This window comes from Microtus pennsylvanicus, chromosome 2, assembly GCF_037038515.1.
Source record: "Microtus pennsylvanicus isolate mMicPen1 chromosome 2, mMicPen1.hap1, whole genome shotgun sequence".
Taxonomy (NCBI): Eukaryota; Metazoa; Chordata; class Mammalia; order Rodentia; family Cricetidae; genus Microtus; species Microtus pennsylvanicus.
In genome coordinates this window covers 151820224-151836798 of record NC_134580.1, presented here as the reverse complement: position 1 = coordinate 151836798, position 16575 = coordinate 151820224, and the positions used below count along the sequence as shown (strand labels likewise).

At 59.3% G+C, this 16575-nt stretch overlaps 2 protein-coding genes across 3 annotated transcripts in view; one reads left to right on the top strand and one right to left on the bottom strand.

The window, feature by feature from the left end:
* Nucleotides 1-11866, top strand: part of Lama5 (laminin subunit alpha 5) — a 46242-nt gene extending 34376 nt beyond the window's left edge. Inside the window, exons 43-79 of the mRNA XM_075963308.1 lie at nt 91-218; nt 352-432; nt 530-744; nt 1016-1116; nt 1301-1481; nt 1572-1721; nt 2317-2468; nt 2542-2652; nt 2840-2951; nt 3410-3580; nt 3695-3891; nt 4374-4490; nt 4619-4773; nt 5030-5171; nt 5265-5367; nt 5592-5702; nt 6302-6481; nt 6556-6704; nt 6788-6964; nt 7068-7204; nt 7287-7440; nt 7571-7704; nt 7785-7947; nt 8047-8169; nt 8246-8394; nt 8470-8746; nt 8859-8989; nt 9078-9245; nt 9333-9447; nt 9680-9825; nt 9898-10093; nt 10206-10370; nt 10450-10603; nt 10687-10820; nt 10904-10994; nt 11087-11206; nt 11423-11866. Of these exons, the coding sequence (XP_075819423.1) occupies nt 91-218; nt 352-432; nt 530-744; nt 1016-1116; nt 1301-1481; nt 1572-1721; nt 2317-2468; nt 2542-2652; nt 2840-2951; nt 3410-3580; nt 3695-3891; nt 4374-4490; nt 4619-4773; nt 5030-5171; nt 5265-5367; nt 5592-5702; nt 6302-6481; nt 6556-6704; nt 6788-6964; nt 7068-7204; nt 7287-7440; nt 7571-7704; nt 7785-7947; nt 8047-8169; nt 8246-8394; nt 8470-8746; nt 8859-8989; nt 9078-9245; nt 9333-9447; nt 9680-9825; nt 9898-10093; nt 10206-10370; nt 10450-10603; nt 10687-10820; nt 10904-10994; nt 11087-11206; nt 11423-11694 (5562 nt within the window). The 3' untranslated portion in view covers nt 11695-11866. The remainder of the gene's footprint in view (nt 1-90; nt 219-351; nt 433-529; nt 745-1015; nt 1117-1300; nt 1482-1571; nt 1722-2316; nt 2469-2541; nt 2653-2839; nt 2952-3409; nt 3581-3694; nt 3892-4373; nt 4491-4618; nt 4774-5029; nt 5172-5264; nt 5368-5591; nt 5703-6301; nt 6482-6555; nt 6705-6787; nt 6965-7067; nt 7205-7286; nt 7441-7570; nt 7705-7784; nt 7948-8046; nt 8170-8245; nt 8395-8469; nt 8747-8858; nt 8990-9077; nt 9246-9332; nt 9448-9679; nt 9826-9897; nt 10094-10205; nt 10371-10449; nt 10604-10686; nt 10821-10903; nt 10995-11086; nt 11207-11422) is intronic.
* A 147-nt stretch (nt 11867-12013) lies between these two features.
* Nucleotides 12014-16454, bottom strand: Adrm1 (ADRM1 26S proteasome ubiquitin receptor). Of its 2 annotated transcripts, XM_075963312.1 has the most exons (10): nt 16295-16454; nt 15744-15957; nt 15090-15206; nt 14010-14133; nt 13696-13782; nt 13200-13281; nt 12757-12989; nt 12521-12678; nt 12319-12421; nt 12014-12239 (listed from the first exon to the last, which is right to left on the bottom strand). In XM_075963312.1, the coding sequence occupies exons 2-10, from the start codon at nt 15954-15956 to the stop codon at nt 12133-12135; spliced, it is 1224 nt and encodes a 407-aa protein (XP_075819427.1). In that variant the 5' UTR covers nt 15957; nt 16295-16454; the 3' UTR covers nt 12014-12132. The 2 variants fall into 2 exon arrangements, with proteins under 2 accessions (XP_075819427.1, XP_075819426.1); XM_075963311.1 differs by lacking the exons at nt 15090-15206; nt 15744-15957; nt 16295-16454 and adding an exon at nt 14535-14980 and having other exon boundaries at nt 14010-14252.
* Nucleotides 16455-16575: the final 121 nt, after the last annotated feature.

The following is a 16575-nucleotide window of genomic DNA, read 5'->3' as shown; positions in this document are numbered from 1 at the left end:
ACCTTGGTTCCAGACCCAGGGTACCACCTGACTTAGGGCGGGGTGGGGATGCGTCCCTACTCTCAACACTGGCTTTCCACTGTGCCCCAGAGCTGCCAGCACAACACAGAAGGGGACCAGTGTGAGCGCTGCAGGGCGGGCTTTGTGAGCGCCGATCCCAACGACCCTGCGGCGCCCTGTGTGAGCTGCCCTTGCCCCTTGGCGGTGCCCTCCAACAAGTAAGCAGCCTGTGGTCCCTTCTGCAGCCCCTGAGCAGCTGGGGTCGGCCCAGTGGGTGAACCCCTGCACTGGGTGCCTGCCCCTGATGGAGAGGTGTCCCTGTGTAGCAACTGCTTTGTCTCATTCTTGCAGCTTTGCCGATGGCTGCGTCTTACGAAATGGCCGAACCCAGTGCCTCTGCAGGCCAGGCTATGCCGGGGCCTCCTGTGAGCGGTAATCAGGCGGGGTGACTCCGTACAAGACCCTAGGGCACCCTGAGTGGGGCCACCGGACCCTGACTGCCCCTCCTCTCTTTGCCACCCATTCCTAGCTGTGCGCCTGGCTTTTTTGGAAACCCTCTGGTGCTGGGCAGCTCCTGTCAGCCCTGTGACTGCAGTGGCAATGGAGACCCCAACATGATCTTCAATGACTGCGACCCCCTGACGGGTGCTTGTCGCGGCTGCCTTCGTCACACCACAGGGCCCCGCTGCGAAAGCTGTGCCCCTGGCTTCTATGGCAATGCTTTGTTGCCCGGCAACTGTACCCGTAAGCACAATGGGGTTTTGGATGCACCTGAAGGACAGGTTATGTGCCACTGTGACCAGGCTTCCTTCCCTGCATGGTCAGATCCTCCTTGGTGGCCAACTTAATGGCCAGACCCTATCCTTGCCTTGCAAGGCAAGGCTGCAGGGAGGAGGCCAAACAGGACCAAGAGGCCTGGACCAAATCATGGGAAAAGCTGTAGGAAGTAAGGGTCTAGGTTTGGAAGGACTGGAATAGGAGACAGCGCAGTGACTGTAGCCCCCACTTTCTGCAGGGTGTGACTGTTCCCCGTGCGGGACAGAAGCCTGCGATCCTCAGAGTGGGCGCTGCCTGTGCAAGGCAGGCGTGACTGGACAACGCTGTGACCGCTGTTTGGTAGGGCTGGGAGCAGGCCTGAAGATAGGGCAGGCTCCAGGGAGGGGCCAGGCCTGGCGTCTGGAGGAATGAGCAATGGGGAGGCTTGACTGGACCTGGGGAGCCTGAGGCAGCCTGTTTTCCACACTGGAGGACGCGGGGTGCCGAGGGCAGGGCAGGCCTTTGACCGCAGGGTGTGTTACAGGAAGGACACTTCGGCTTTGAGCAGTGCCAAGGCTGCCGCCCTTGTGCCTGTGGACCAGCCGCCAAGGGCTCTGAGTGCCACCCTCAGAGCGGTCAGTGCCATTGCCAGCCAGGGACCACAGGGCCCCAGTGCCGCGAGTGTGCCCCTGGCTACTGGGGGCACCCAGAGAAGGGCTGCAGGCGTGAGTACAGGAGTGTGGCCAGGGTGGGTGGAGGGGCAGGCGTCCTTGGACCCCTACAGACAGCTAATCTACCTACCCTTCCTGTCGCAGGCTGCCAGTGTCCACAAGGCCACTGTGATCCACACACGGGCCGCTGCACCTGTCCCCCAGGGCTCAGTGGGGAGCGATGCGACACCTGCAGCCAGCAGCACCAGGTGCCTGTGCCAGGCGGGCCCGGGGACCATGGCGTACACTGTGAAGGTATGCCCTCACTGCGCCCTTCCCGTTCCTTCTGTTCTGCTTGTTTGTAGGGGGTGCTCAGGCCTGTCACAACCTGGTGTTCCTTCCCTGTCTGAAGTAACCTCAGCACCCCAGACGGACCCCAACTGTCCGTCTCCATGTCCCGAGGGATTATCAGGAGTCCATGCCTAACCTGATAGCCACTCTCTTGCTCCTAAATTGGGGGTGCCGCTCTGAAACTGGCCACTGCCCCTTCAGCAGGCCCCGCTGCCAGGATTTTCTCCAATAGAGTGCCCCATAGCCCCCAAGGGCAGCTTCCTCCTGACCAAATGAGGGTCTTCACCCGTCCCTGAGATGCCTTTGCTGACCTCTTTCCCCTGTGATTTTGGCATAAGTGCCATGACTGGGTCTCCTGTGCCAGCCTCCTGTGCCTCTCACCTGACCCCGTGCCCACCCCATTTTCCTGATCAATTCCTGTTCTGACCCGGTCACCCCATGACCTATAACCCTAGTGGTGACCTCTTACACTGACCTCATGGCACTAACCCGTTCTTGGGTTGGTCCTCTAATCCCTGGCTAAGCCGTATCCTCAGTGTCTGCTCCCCTCTGCCCGCAGTGTGTGACCACTGTGTGGTCCTGCTTCTGGATGACCTCGAGAAAGCTGGCGCCCTCCTCCCTGCCATCCGCGAGCAGCTGCAGGGCATCAATGCTAGCTCTGCGGCCTGGGCCAGGCTGCACAGGTTGAATACTTCCATTGCTGACCTGCAGGTATTTCGTGCCCACCTGCCTTCCCTGCTTCCTCTAGCTGGCCACGTGGTATTTAACTTCTCGCCCCCAATAGAGCAAGCTCCGGAGCCCACTGGGACCCCGCTACCAGACAGCGCAGCAACTGCAGACTCTAGAACAACAGAGTTCAAGCCTTCAGCAGGATGTTGAGCGGCTGGGCAGTCAGGCAAGACCCGGGAACTCTGCCCCCAGCCCTTTCCTTGGGAAGCCCTTACCCTTGCACCCCCGCCAAACTCACCTCCTCCCAGTTCTCTCAGCCATCCCCCCCAACTCCAGGGCCACCCTTTTTACCGTACTCATGCTCTAGACATTGTACCCACAAACACTGCAGCTGAGGAAAACTGTCCCCACAGGCCATAGGGGCCCAGGACCGGGCAGGCCGGCTGAAGGACAACACGGAGGCCACGCTGGACCGGGCACAGACATTGCTGGAGACTGTGCGGGCTGTGGATCGTGCCCTGAGCGGTAGGACTGACTGATGCTTGGGGCGGGGACCAGGACTTCTGGGAGTCTCCCCTTGAGCTGGTTGGGTCCTATCTGTTTATCCCCTGGGCAGGGAGCTGCCTGGGGTCTGTTGGTTCCCTTAGTGCTGGACTGACCCTCACCCAGCTCCACTGGGAATACTTGCAAACCTAAGTGGCAAACAGTCCAGGGACCGAGAACAAACTGGGGCTCCCAAGCGTAGGACAGGATCTGGCACAGCCAAAGGATTGGCAGAAAACTGAACTTTCTGCTTAGGGAAGGCCTGGGAGTGGGCTGACCCAGCATGTCAGGATTGCAGAAGGAAACGGGTATAGGAAATAGAGGCAGAGGGGTGTGTCCTCTAAGAGCAACTAACCTGCCGAAGTGCCCCTGACGGGTCTCAGACCTGGAAGTGGATGTGTGGAAGGCACTCCCAGGCCCTGACCATCCTCTCCCTGCAGAGCTGGCTTCTCGCATGGGCCAAGTGTCCCCAGGCAATGCCTCTACACCGTCTGGTGAGCAGCTGCGCTGGGCACTGGCTGAAGTGGAGCGGCTACTCTGGGATATGCGGACTCGTGACCTGGGGGCCCCACGGGCAGTGGCGGAGGCTGAACTGACAGAAGCCCAAAGGCGTGAGTGGGGCCCAGTCATGTTAGGGTGGACTGGGTGGGGACTAGTAGAGGCTCGGGTGCGTGAAAGGGGTCTAGGTACCGGAGTGACCACCCTCCTACTCTGGTGTTGGCCAGTGAAGGCTCGTGTACAGGAGCAGCTGACCAACTTCTGGGAGGAGAACCAGTCGCTGGCCACACACATTCGGGACCAGCTGGCCCAGTACGAGGCTGGCCTCATGGACCTCCGTGAGGCCCTGAACCAAGCCGTCAATACTACCCGGGAGGCTGACGAACTCAACAGCCGCAACCAGGAGCGGCTGAAAGAAGCCCTAGTAAGTGCACCTGCCCTCTGTTCCTGCCTCCTCCTCTCCAGGCCTGTCTTCTACATGCCCGACTTCTATCAACTCTCTTCCCTTTCTCCATCTTCTCCTTGCCTCCTACCCTCTCTACATCTCCACTCATCCACTTTGTCCTTTCTGCCTATCAGCCATGTTCCCCCAATCCCATCCTCCATCCTCTCCCTGCCCTCTGCCCTCCTATCCCCCCCGTCTCTGCTCTCTCTCGTAGCCTTGACCCCTTCCCTCCTCTTTTTGCCTTCTTCCCTTTTCCTTGCTCTCAACACCCCCCCATCTTTCCTTCCCCTGCTCTCCGTTCCTCCTGTCCTCTCCTCCCCTGCTGTCCCTTCCCCCTGCCCTCCCCTCCCCTGCTCTCCCCTCCTCCTGCCTTTCCCTCCCCTGCTCTCCCTTCCCTCCCCCATGATGCTTAGGGCCCCATTACATCATTTATTCCCACTCTCCTACAATCTTGTCCCAAGCAATGGAAACAAGAGCTGTCCCAGGACAATGCCACCCTAAAGGCCACTCTTCAGGCCGCCAGCCTCATCTTAGGCCGTGTTTCTGAGCTTCTCCAGGGCATGGACCAGGCTAAGGTGGTAAGTACAGCCCCACCATCCACTCATTCCTGGCCAGTTCCCTCCCAGCTTTTTGGTTGCATGCAGAGCTCCATCTGGTCCTGGGGTCCCCGAATTAGGAGGGTGATCAAGCCCATCCCCCACCTCAGGACCTAGAGCACCTGGCGGCCAGTCTGGACGGAGCCTGGACACCCTTACTGAAGAAGATGCAGGCCTTCTCCCCGGCCAGCAGCAAGGTGGACTTGGTGGAGGCTGCTGAGGCCCACGCTCAGAAGCTGAATCAGCTGGCGATCAACCTGTCTGGGTGTGTGGCACCCCCAGGGTGCAGTCTGGGTGCCCGCCCATGGGTGCAATTGACCGGCCTGGGAGGGCTCCTGAATGGAGACCATTATTCCAGAAGGATCCAGGCTTTCTGTAACCTCATAGAAAGTTTGGGGCCCAAATTTTGTCAGAAAGGAGCAGGTCTAAAGGGGTTAGAACAGACCCCTGAGATGTGGCCAGCCAGGCTGTGATCTCCAGCACCCCCCATCCTCATAGACCGTGATCCTCCTCCCCCACAGCATCATCCAGGGTATCAACCAGGACCGCTTCATTCAGAGGGCTGTGGAGGCCTCCAATGCCTATAGCAGCATCCTGCAGGCTGTTGAGGCTGCCGAGGGCGCCGCAGGCCAGGCTCTGCAGCAGGCCAGCCGCACGTGGGAGGTGAGCCCTGAGCACCTGTGGCTCACAGGAGCCCTGCTCCTCAGCCCCAGTGGTGGGAACAGCCCTGTGTAAATAGCTCCTGATCTTCTGCAGACTGTGGTCCAGCGGGGCCTAGCAGCCCGAGCCAGACAGCTCCTAGCCAACAGCAGCCTGTTGGAGGAGACCATCCTTGGGCACCAGGAGAGGCTGGGTGTCGGTGAGTTCTCGGATCCTTGGAGGTATACTGACCTCTGGGACACGGCCATGTAGCTTTGGGGTGGTTCTACTCCAGGGGGCAGGGATGATGATAATGTCTACCTGTCTTAGTGGTATGCCAAGGGACCGCAGCCAGAAAAGGCTCAAGTTCAAGGCCTCTGTCTTTGTTCTCTGTCTATCTCTGGGTGGGACTCTATGTCACTGAGGCTGCCTTCTCCTCCACAGCTCAGGGCCGCCTGCAAGCTGCAGGGATCCAGCTGCATGATGTCCGGGCCAGGAAGGACCAGCTGGCAGCCCAGATCCGGGACGCACAAGCCATGCTGGCCATGGACACGGGTATGTGGCTTATCTCTGCTCTTGCCCATTGCTCCTTTGTGAGAGTGGTCGCATTCACACCAGTGGTCAGTGCGTCTGAGGAGGCGCCTATGCTAAGGTATCTGGGGTTGTGCCTCTGACGTGAGGCACAGGTTACCAACACAGCAGCCCCAGGCAGGTCATCAGAGTGCTGGACAGTGGTGACGGCACGGGGCGAGTAGCAGTGGCTAGGGTACCGAAGGATGTAGGAGCGTGTCCTGTTGGCTCAGAAGGCCATTCCTAGAAAAGACCAGTTGATCAGTAACCATAGAAGTCAGAGTGGGGTTGAAGGCTCAGAACTGACAACAGCATGTTCCGGCTTAGTTGTCTAGGCTTTCCCCACGGCCACCAAAATGTCCCAGGCACAAACCTCAAAACCTGGACAAGACTTGGGAATTGATAGTGGTCCCTGGTTGGGAGGGCGGCAAGACCAAGAAAGGTGTCTGGGTAAATTCTGAATGTATTGAGATGCAGGTATAGAGCTTATGCTACCCATGGGGTGAGCATTTAGGGTGGCCATCCTAGGTGGGGTCAGAAACATGAAGCTGGCTCTTGCTGGGCACGACCTCCATCCGCTGCAGGTGAGACCAGCCAGAAGATTGCTCATGCCAAGGCTGTGGCTACCGAAGCCCTGGACATAGCCACCCATGTGCAGTCCCAGCTTCAGAGCATGCAGAAGAACGTGGAGCGATGGCAGAACCAGCTGGGGGGCCTGCGAGGCCAGGACCTGGGCCAGGTGGAACGCGATGCAAGCAGTTCAGGTGAGCCGGCGGCCCTTGTCCTCCCAGGGGGCCAGGCTGTGGGAGACAAGGCTCTCAGCCCACCTTTCCTGCAGTGTCCACCCTGGAGAAGACACTGCCACAGCTGTTGGCCAAACTGAGCCGTCTGGAGAACCGTGGTGTACATAATGCCAGCCTGGCCTTGTCTGCCAACATCGGCCGTGTGCGCAAGCTTATCGCCCAAGCCCGGGGTGCTGCCAACAAGGTGGGCTTCTGGCCTTGGGCCTGGATGTAGGAACAATGGGACCTGGGAGGCTGGATAGTAAACTCTCATCTGCTGCGCTCCAGGTCAAGGTGTCTATGAAGTTCAATGGGCGTTCAGGGGTGCAGCTGCGTGCCCCACGTGACCTCGCCGACCTTGCTGCCTACACTGCCCTCAAGTTCTATCTCCAGAGCCCGGTGCCTGCGCCTGCGCCAGGCGAGAACACTGGGGATCGCTTTGTTCTGTATATGGGCAGCCGCCAGGTACCAGCCAAGCCGGAGGGAGGATGGGCCATAGTGGACTGGAAGTTAGAAGCCGGTGGTGCTTGGTCCCCATCCTAACTGCGTCTTCTGGCTGCCACCGCAGGCCACTGGGGACTACATGGGTGTGTCTCTGCGCAATCAGAAGGTGCACTGGGTGTACAGGCTAGGTAAGGCCGGCCCCACAACTCTGAGCATTGATGAGAACATTGGGGAGCAGTTTGCCGCCATCAGCATTGACAGGTACAGATGCCTTGAAGAGAGGGTTAGACACTTTGTGGTTCAGAGTTCCCTGTCTGTTTCTCACCCTCACCTCTGCTCCTAGGACCCTCCAGTTTGGCCACATGTCTGTCACGGTGGAGAGCCACATGGTTCAGGAGATCAAGGGGGACACAGTGGCCCCAGGGTTGGAGGGGCTGCTGAGCCTACAGCCTGATGACTTTGTCTTCTATGTGGGAGGATACCCCAGCAACTTCACGGTGAGCCTGGCTCAGCCTCTGGGTAGTCCTAGAGTGTGCTGGCAGTCCTGTCTTGAGCTGGTGGGAGAAAACCTATCCTCCGGCAGTCTGAGTGTTGACTGGTACCCTAAGCGTGCACCTTTACCCACAGCCCCCTGAACCCCTCCGACTCCCTGGCTACCTGGGCTGTATTGAGATGGACACGTTGAATGAGGAGGTGGTCAGTCTCTACAATTTTGAGCAGACCTTCAAGCTGGACACTGCAGTGGATAAGCCTTGTGCCCGGTAGGAAAGACCCAGCACCCTGTGTCTCCACTCACTCCCCCCACCTCCTCCCCCACTGACCCAAAACCTCTTATGTGCAGCTCCAAGGCCACTGGTGACCCGTGGCTCACGGACGGCTCCTACCTGGATGGCAGCGGTTTCGCCCGCATCAGCTTTGAAAAGCTGTCCAGCCACACAAAGCGCTTTGACCAGGAGCTGCGGCTCGTGTCCTACAATGGGATCATCTTTTTCCTCAAGCAAGAGGCAAGGCTGACCCTGTGCCCCACCTTCTCCCTCATGCTGGCTCTGCCCTGCCCCCTCCCAGTGCACCTGAGCTGACCCCGCTCTGCCCTGTTCCTGCAGAGCCAGTTCCTGTGCCTGGCAGTGCAGGATGGCACCCTGGTGCTCCTTTATGACTTTGGCTCGGGCCTGGAGAGCGCCACCCCACTGCAGCCCCCACAACCCCTGACAGCAGCCAGCAAGGCGGTAAGGCAAGGGGCCTGGGGCTAGGAGGACCAGCAGGGGCTTGGCTTTCCTGAAGCCTGCTGCCCCTTCCCTGCAGATCCAGGTGTTCCTGCTGGCTGGCAGCCGCAAGCGTGTGCTGGTGCGTGTGGAGAGGGCCACCGTGTTCAGTGTGGAGCAGGACAACACGCTGGAGATGGCGGATGCCTACTACCTGGGGGGGGTGCCACCTGAGCAGCTGCCCCCAAGGTGAGCATGGGCACTGGGGCATGTGGGGGTCTCAGTGCCAGCAGGGCGGCCACTCAAGATCTGACTGCCCTGCAGCCTCCGGAAGCTTTTCCCCTCGGGAGGGTCTGTCCGCGGCTGCATCAAAGGCATCAAGGCCCTGGGCAAGTACGTGGACCTCAAACGGTTGAACACCACGGGTATCAGCTTCGGTTGCACCGCTGACTTGCTAGTGGGCCGTGCCATGACTTTCCATGGCTATGGCTACCTGGCCCTGGCACTTCCTGATGTGGTGCCCATCACTGGCAACATCTACTCTGGCTTTGGCTTCCGTGGCACGCAGGAGAACAGCCTGCTCTACTATCGTGTCTCCCCGGTGAGCTGACGGCAACTCGCTTGTACCACAGCCATGGTCTGGGCCTGTGGAGGTTGGAAGGAATGAGTCTGGACTCCTGGCCTAGCCAACTTGACCTTGCCTCTGTCCTTAGGATGGGTCATACCAGGTATCCCTGGATGAGGGCCATTTGACACTCCAGTTTATGGAAACAGCGGTGAAAACTCAAGGGGTCTTCGCCGACGGTGCCCCCCACTATGTTGCCTTCTATACCAATAGCACACAGTAAGCCCTGCTTCAGGCAAGGAGGGTCTGGGTGAGGCTGGCCCTTCAAGAAGAATGTGCCAGGATGGGAACACTGTCTTCTTCTCAGGGTCAATCTGTTTGTGGACGACCAGCTACAAACGATAGAACCCTACAAGGGAACACCTGCCATGCTCCAACCACAGCCTGAGGAACCACAGCTTCTCCTGGGAGGACTGCCTAAGTCTGGTACCTCCCACAACTTCAGTGGCTGCATCAGCAATGTGTTTGTGCAACGGTGAGCTGGTTGGTGTCAGGATGAGGTCTGTCCCAGCTGACCCCCCCATGCCAGTTACTGACATGTACCCACCTGCCCCCCCCCCAGACTTCGGGGGCCACAGCGTGTGTTTGACCTACAGCAGAACATGGGCAATGTCAACGTGAGCATAGGCTGCACACCAGCCCAACTTGTCCGGACCTCAAGGACCACGGCTCAGAAGGTGAGGAGTGTGTGGTCAGGGCTAGGGGAGCTGGAAGGTTGGCTACAGGGGGTGATGGCACACGCCTTTAATTCCAGCACTTGGGAGGCAGAAGCAGGTGGATCTCTGTGAGTTCCAGGTGAGCCTGGTCTACAGAGCAAGTTCTAGGACTGGTTCCATAGCTACTGAGACACCCTGTCTCAAAAAAAAAACAAACACCGGCCCCTGCGCTGTGGTGTGCTCTGTGCCCTAGGTCTCCCGCCGCAGCCGCCAACCTAGCCAGGACCTTGCCTGTACACCACCCTGGCTCCCCGGGACTATTCAGGATTCATACCAGTTTGGGGGGCCCTTGCCCAGTTACCTGCAGTTTGTGGGTGTCTCCCCATCTCGCAGGAATAGGTAAGGTTGGTCAGGCCAGGCTTGGGTGGGATTGAAGGTGCTGCCAAGGCTGACGCCATGCTTGGCTTCCAGGCTCCACCTCTCGATGCTTGTCCGCCCGCATGCTACTTCCCAGGGCCTCTTGCTCTCCGCCATCCCCCAGTCAAGCCATGGTCCTTCACTGGTACTCTTTCTGAGCCACGGACACTTCGTCGCACAGACGGAAGGCCCTGGGCCCCGGCTCCAGGTCCAGAGCCACCAGCACTCACAGGCTGGCCAGTGGCACAGGGTGAGGTTAAGGAGAAAAGGTGTAGGTGGCAAGGCACGGGGAATGCCCTCTGAAAGCTGCCTTCTCCCCAGAGTCCTGGGATACAGCTGACCAGGTACTTCCTCCACCCCAGGTGTCTGTGCGCTGGGGAACACAGCAGATCCAGCTTGTGGTGGATGGCAGCCAGACCCGGAGCCAGAAGGCACCCCGCCATCGGGTCCACAGGGCAGAGGGCCCACAGCCCCACACCCTCTTTGTTGGAGGTCTCCCTGCCAGCAGCTACAGCTCCAGGCTCCCTGTGAGAACCATACTGCCCCATCCCTGGCCTTAGCCTGGACGTCCACCCTCAGCCTGACGTCAGTTGTCCATTCCTGCAGGTGTCTGTAGGCTTCAGTGGCTGTGTGAAGAATCTGCAGCTGGATAAGCAGCCCCTGAGGGCTCCAACACAAATGGTGGGGGTCGTACCCTGCGTCTCAGGCCCCCTGCAAGATGGCCTGTTCTTCCCAGGCAGTGAAGGAATTGTCACCTTAGGTGTGTGAAGCAAGGGAGGTCCTGTGGGTGTAGGGGCTCTAAGCTAGGGCCTGGACCTCTCCCATCATGGCCCCTCCCCACAGAGCTCTCCAAGGCCAAGCTGTCCTCTGTGAGCCTGGAGTTAGAGATACGGCCCTTGGCAGCTGCTGGCCTCATCTTCCACCTGGGCCAGGCCCAGGCTGCGCCCTACGTGCAGCTGCAGGTGTTGACAGAACAGGTGAGCAGGGCTGTGGTGCTGAGGGATTTCCTCCTCCACCACTGTACCCTCGGTAGACAGAACCTAACCTCCTTTCACCCCAGGTCCTGCTGCGGGCCAGTGATGGGGCAGGAGAGTTCTCCACGTGGGTGTCCTACCCCAAGCTCTGTGACGGACAGTGGCACCGAGTGGCAGGTGAGGGGCCCTTTTCCTCTTCTGCAGAGCAGGGAGGGTTGTGGAAGTGACCACAGGTTGGCTGGCCTAGGGGACACAAATCTGCTCCACAGTGATCCAGAGCAGGAACGCGCTCCGCCTGGAGGTAGACACGTACAGCAACCACACCACAGGCCCTCTGCCAGCGACCCTGGCTAACACTCTAGGACTTGTGCACCTCGGGGGCCTGCCCAGTAAGTATGGACTGCCCTGTAGGGACTGGGATCTCACCCTCCAATGGGGCGACAGAGACCAGGCCTCGGGGGCCTGCCCAGTAAGTATGGACTGCCCTGTAGGGACTGGGATCTCACCCTCCAATGGGGTGACAGAGACCAGGCTGATGGGCTAATGCAGGGACCGAGGCCCTGTGGCCTTTTCTGTCAGCCTTCTTAGGCCCCCTGTATTTTCAGAGACGGCAGCTGCTCAGCCAGAGCCCCCTGCCTATCGAGGATGCATGAGGAACCTGGTGGTCAATGGGGACCCTGTCACTTTGGCTACTGCACAGATCCAGGGGGCAGTGGGGGCAAATGGCTGCCCCTCTGGAACCCCAGCCCCAGATCCAGCTCATTCTGCAATACTTGCCAAGCCCACGGGGCGGGGAAAAGCCCTGACCCAGAGGCAAGTGGGGTCCAGTGGGCTTCGGCAGGCCAGCCTCAGTACCCTCCCCCTGCTTCAACGCTGAAGGTTCCCAGACACTCTGTGTTTGCCTCGACCATGAGTAACAAGTCTTTTTAGATGAGAAGACACTGCAGAACAAATTTATATTTATACTTCTTTCCCCTGCCCAACAACTTTTAGTACTGAGAAATGTAAAGTCATTGGCCCCTTTGAAATTAAAAGCGACTTGTCTCTCACTTGAGTGTTGATTCAAACAGCAAAGGTGGGGTCGTGCACAGGCCTGAAGGAGTGGGGTACAGAACCCAGGGTGGCAGCTGCCCCCACCATCCTCTCCTCATTAGCACAGTCCTCAGAGGGGGTGTAACACAGAGCCAAGACCAGAGTTGGCAGGTACAAGAAAGGACTTTATTAGTGGGGCGGGCAGAGAGGGCACAACGAATCACAATTGCTACTACGGAATCACACACTATGAATTCCAACCTGGGGAAGGACAGCGAATAATTTAATCCAGACTCATATCCTCCTCCTCGTCTTTCTTGTCTTTCGTATCACCCTCCTTCGGCTCCGATTTGGCGTTATTCTGCATGGCTTTGGCAAACGCTTCCACATCTGAAACGGCCACAGCAGGGCTACTACCCAAGCAGACAGCCCCGGCGCCACAAACCCGAGACCAGGGGTCTGCACTTACCTCCTTTGTTGGCCGCCTCCACAGCCTCTGCAGGAAGGCCAAACTGGCACATGAGGGGGCCGAGCTGTCCTGAGGCCAAGGCTGCACTGAACATACCCAGGGCCTGCAATACAGAGTACGCATGCAGAGCTGGGCGCCTAAGGCACCAGGCCCACCATGTAAGAGTTATGTATGTGTACAGAGAGTGCCCGGGCATACATACCTGCTGGAACTGGGGCGAGGTCAATGTGTTCTGGATCTCATCTGCAGTCTGAGGCAGAGACTCCCCAGAGGGCAGGTAGGGCAGCAGGCGCTCCTGAACGTCTGCGTTAGCGAGGATGGGAGCCATGATCTCTGGAGTCAGCACACTGGCCAGATCCACTAGGACACAAGCAATGTGACCATCAGTGGCCCGATGCCAGCCTGGCACCCCACCCCACGAGCACCTGCAGCTCCTACCTTGCTGGCCGCCTCCTGGCCCTGCGGGCACATTCATGGTGGCCAGAATGCTCTGGAGGTCACTCAGCTGGATGGGCTGGGTCGGGCTGGCTGCTGTGCTGGTTCCATTACCTGAGCTGGGTGCGGGGCTTGGGCTGGTCGTCGAGGCAGCTGCTGGGGCAGAAGGGGCTGGGGTGGCGCGAGTGGAAGAGGTGGTGGAGGATGGGGTGACGGCTGCCGACTGGCTCCGGGAGCTGGGGAAAGCGAGCAAGGGCTGGAACAGCTAGGCCCACTATGTTTTGGGGCTACTCCACAGGTCTGAAGGACCACTTCCCCAGTAACAAGCTCCGGTGTAATGGGGACCCCCAACCCTACCTCCTAAAGTGATGTCTCCAGAAAAGAAAATGCAATGGCTGGTGGTGGTGCCCAGTACCCATGTCAGGCACTGGGGGCTTGGGGCTCACCTGGACGAAGAGCTGCTTGCCGGAGGCCCGCTGCTCCCCAGCAAGCTGGCCAGGCCTGGTCCAGTGAGGGCTCCAAGCCCACCTAAAGAAGCAAAGAAATGTCTGCTAAACACCGCCAGCCAACCCAAGAAGCTACACATCCCAATACCAAAGCCAAGGGACGAGCAGGGAGGGTTGTTATTAATAAGGAAGACACAGGAGGCTAAAGTGACCACCCTAGTCTAAATCCTACGTTATCCTACTGAGCCAGGTTACTTCCACTCCAGACACCTGCTGCACCCTAAAGTGATCATCCTTGGCTCTGCCCCAGAGAACTATACACATGGGTATTAGACAAGGTCCCTCTCTGCCCACCCAGCTCATATCCAGCAGATAAGCACTTTCCAAAATAGGAACACATGGGACAGACAGATGCAGGAAAAGGAGATGCAGGAAACCCTGTGTCTGCTGCAAGCAAGGAGCTTATGAGAGAGCCAGGGACAGTGGCAAACGTTACCCAGTCCTCCGAGGCCGGCTGGTCCGATGAGCTGCATGAGCTGGCTATGACTCATGTTCCCCAACAGGCTCTGCAGGCCACCCTCACCTGGAGAACACAAGAATCAGACATGGGCCTGCAGTGGCCATGGTAGGGATGCCTGGCCTTGGCCCCACCCCAGGGCCGCTCAGGGATTGCCTCTAAAAAGGGCAGCAGGGACCAGGTGGATTCTGCCCAGTAAAGATGGAGTAGAGAAAGAACCAGAACTTAATTAAGCAGGTCAGTTCCCAGCTCACTGACAAACGCTGCCCCACACAGGTCCAGGTGATAATTACCGCCCAGTGCCGAGAGCTCGTGGCCACCACTCCCACTTGCACCCAGTGCTCCAGGCATGGGGGGGTTGTTCAGACACTCATTGACTTTCCGACAATGCTCTTCATCTTGGTCAGTCTTGGGCTCCTGCCAGAGAGGATAAGCAGAGGGCCCAAGCTGAGCAGCCTGCACACAGAGCTGGCTCACGCCTGTTGGCTTCCCAGCACCCACATGGCCAGCCATCCTGATCCAGCCCACACACTTACCTGTAAATGTCACAGTAACAGAGACAGAACCCAGCCTAGAGACAGTAAGGGCAGCAAGTATGGCCCCAAAGCCAATCAACAACAAAGAGAAGCCTGGAGTGCCTTCAGGGTATGGCTTCTTCCTGAGCTTCAGACATAACACACCAGCCCCATCAACACTGCCTGAGGGACAGCTGGCTCCAAAACTCTGGGATAGAGTACTGTGTGGCCCCTGCACTTGTGGCAAAGGAGCGAGTGGCATACAAGGGTGAAACAGGAAGTTAACTGTGACGGGGTCCTTACCAAGGCTCAGAACTGTGGTGAGATGCTCCACAGTGAGCACAGCCCTGGACACAGCCGCACCCCGACACTTCACAGACAGCTGCTGTCCCTTTAGGGCAGGATGACAGTGGCGGTGACTGTCCACCACCCCTGAACACACCCCAGTTCCTGCTTCTGACTCTAGACTGTGCCCACGTCCCATGCCACTGCAACACCACATTAAGAGCATAAGAAACAGACACCAATGGCCTCCAACAGGGCAGAATGTGGGGAGTTCCTGTTTGGGGGACACTATGGACAGGGATGAACGCGAGCCACGACACCAAAAGGTCTCCAAATACACAGCCTGGGAGAGCTCAAAGGGAAGCATCACCTCTAGGAGCTAGGATCCATGGCCAGGGAGCAATGGAGGACCCAAACGAGGACCTGAAGTTGTGTGCCTGTAGGCGACACCACAGGCAGGGCTCTGGTGCTGAACCAGGAGCCACTCACACTGACAGGAACTCAGGTCCACCAGGCCTCCCAGGTCTCAGATGTACCACAAGACAATGCAGAGGGACCCATTCTCCTGCATACCTGCATCCAAAAGAAGAGCCTCTTGGACCCCGCCTTAAACTTGAGCACGTAGACCCTCCCGCTGGGGCACTGAGGCACCCGCTTGAACTCACAGTCATCGGGAAAGATGATCAAGTCCTGGGGACAGAAGGAGGACAGTCAGCCACATACACACCAGGCACGGTCTACGTCCCCCAGAAACCTGCTGGGCCCAAGCCTAACAGGACCCCAGTGAAGACGGGCGGAAGAGGGCCCAGAGTGGTGGGGTAGAAGAGCTGTTCTCTGAGGAGCTTATGACTTTGAATGTGACTTTCTGGAACTGTGCTTCAAGAAGCAGAAGGGCAGTCGAGTGTAACAAAGAACAATGTAGTCTGAGAGACAAAGAGTCTTAGGAAAGGGGCCTCCTCCAGGAGCTCAAACTACCCGAAGCTGTGGTGAAGGTCAGATCTGTACAATCCTCCCCAAAGCTGAGGACGATGTCACCAGCTGACTCTGTCACCCTGTCAGCAAGCTGTCTCTGTTAAAATCTTAAGAACCATGGTCACCTCGGGGTGCATGGCTTCACAGAGTGACGGGAGCAGCCTGCCAACCTTGGGACCAAACAACCCCTACACCGATCTCCGGCAGGTGAGGCCAGTGGTCCCCACGCTCGTAGCGCTTGCCCGGAGGACTCACATCCTCCACGGTCCCAGAGGTCCTGTCTTTCCAACAGAAGTGAATGAGGGAGTCGTCCGTCTGCTGGATGTACACGAGCCCTTTCCGTTTATCTGGGGTGACCGTAGTTCCTTTTAATGACATTTTTCCTGCCCGGAACTCCACCAGATACTTGGTGGAGGATCCCCGAGAGCCGGGCACCAGGCTTGGGAACAGAGCGCCTGAAGTCGTCATCCTGAAAAAGCAGAGCGAGGCCCGTCGTGCGGCGTCGCGTGCGCAATGTCCCACCCAAACGCTGGCCAGCCCCGCCGCTCCCCGGGAGTCGGAGCGCGCCAGGCCGAGCCAGGCCAGGGGGTGTGCGCGGGACCGAGCGCAGCCCCGCGGGCTCCCCGCTCCCGCGACGTCACTGCCCGCCCGCGCGGAGACCTCGCCGCGTCCGGCCCGGGCGTCTGGGGCACCGGCGGCCGGCCCAGGCTGCCTCGGCCCCGCGCTGCTGCCGCGTCCCGTCCTCCCGCCCCCCGGCCGAGCCCGGACGCGCGCGCGCTCCCACCTCGCCGCCGCTGGGCCCCTACCTGGCTGTGCTCACACTCGGCCTTAGGGGCGCCGTCCGGGATCGCTCTTCCTTCTCGGCGCCTGCCGGGCCTCGCCGGAAGCCCGCGCTCGGCCCGCCCCGCAGCCGATTGAGTTCCGTCAGCCGCGCGGCGGGCCCTGGCCTAATCCCGATTGGCTCTCACGGCCGTTCATCGCGTCCGGCCCGCCTCCGCGCCGGCGGCCTGTTCCGGCGGAAGCGCGGGCCAGAGCGGCCTCTATTGTTGCTGTGTCATAGCGGAGCGGCGGCGGCCCCTGGCGGCGG

What these genes read in the sequence shown, in the direction of transcription:
- Adrm1 (XM_075963311.1), bottom strand. Translation starts at nt 14,883, where the DNA reads ATGCTTCCCTTTGAGCTCTCCCAGGCTGTGTATTTGGAGACCTTTTGG. An exon ending in CACCACAGTTCTGAGCCTTG is followed by an intron (nt 14,253 to 14,534) that starts GTAAGGACCCCG and finishes TGACATTTACAG; the next exon opens with GTAAGTGTGTGGGCTGGATC. An exon ending in AGCCGGCCTCGGAGGACTGG is followed by an intron (nt 13,282 to 13,695) that starts GTAACGTTTGCC and finishes TTGCTTCTTTAG; the next exon opens with GTGGGCTTGGAGCCCTCACT.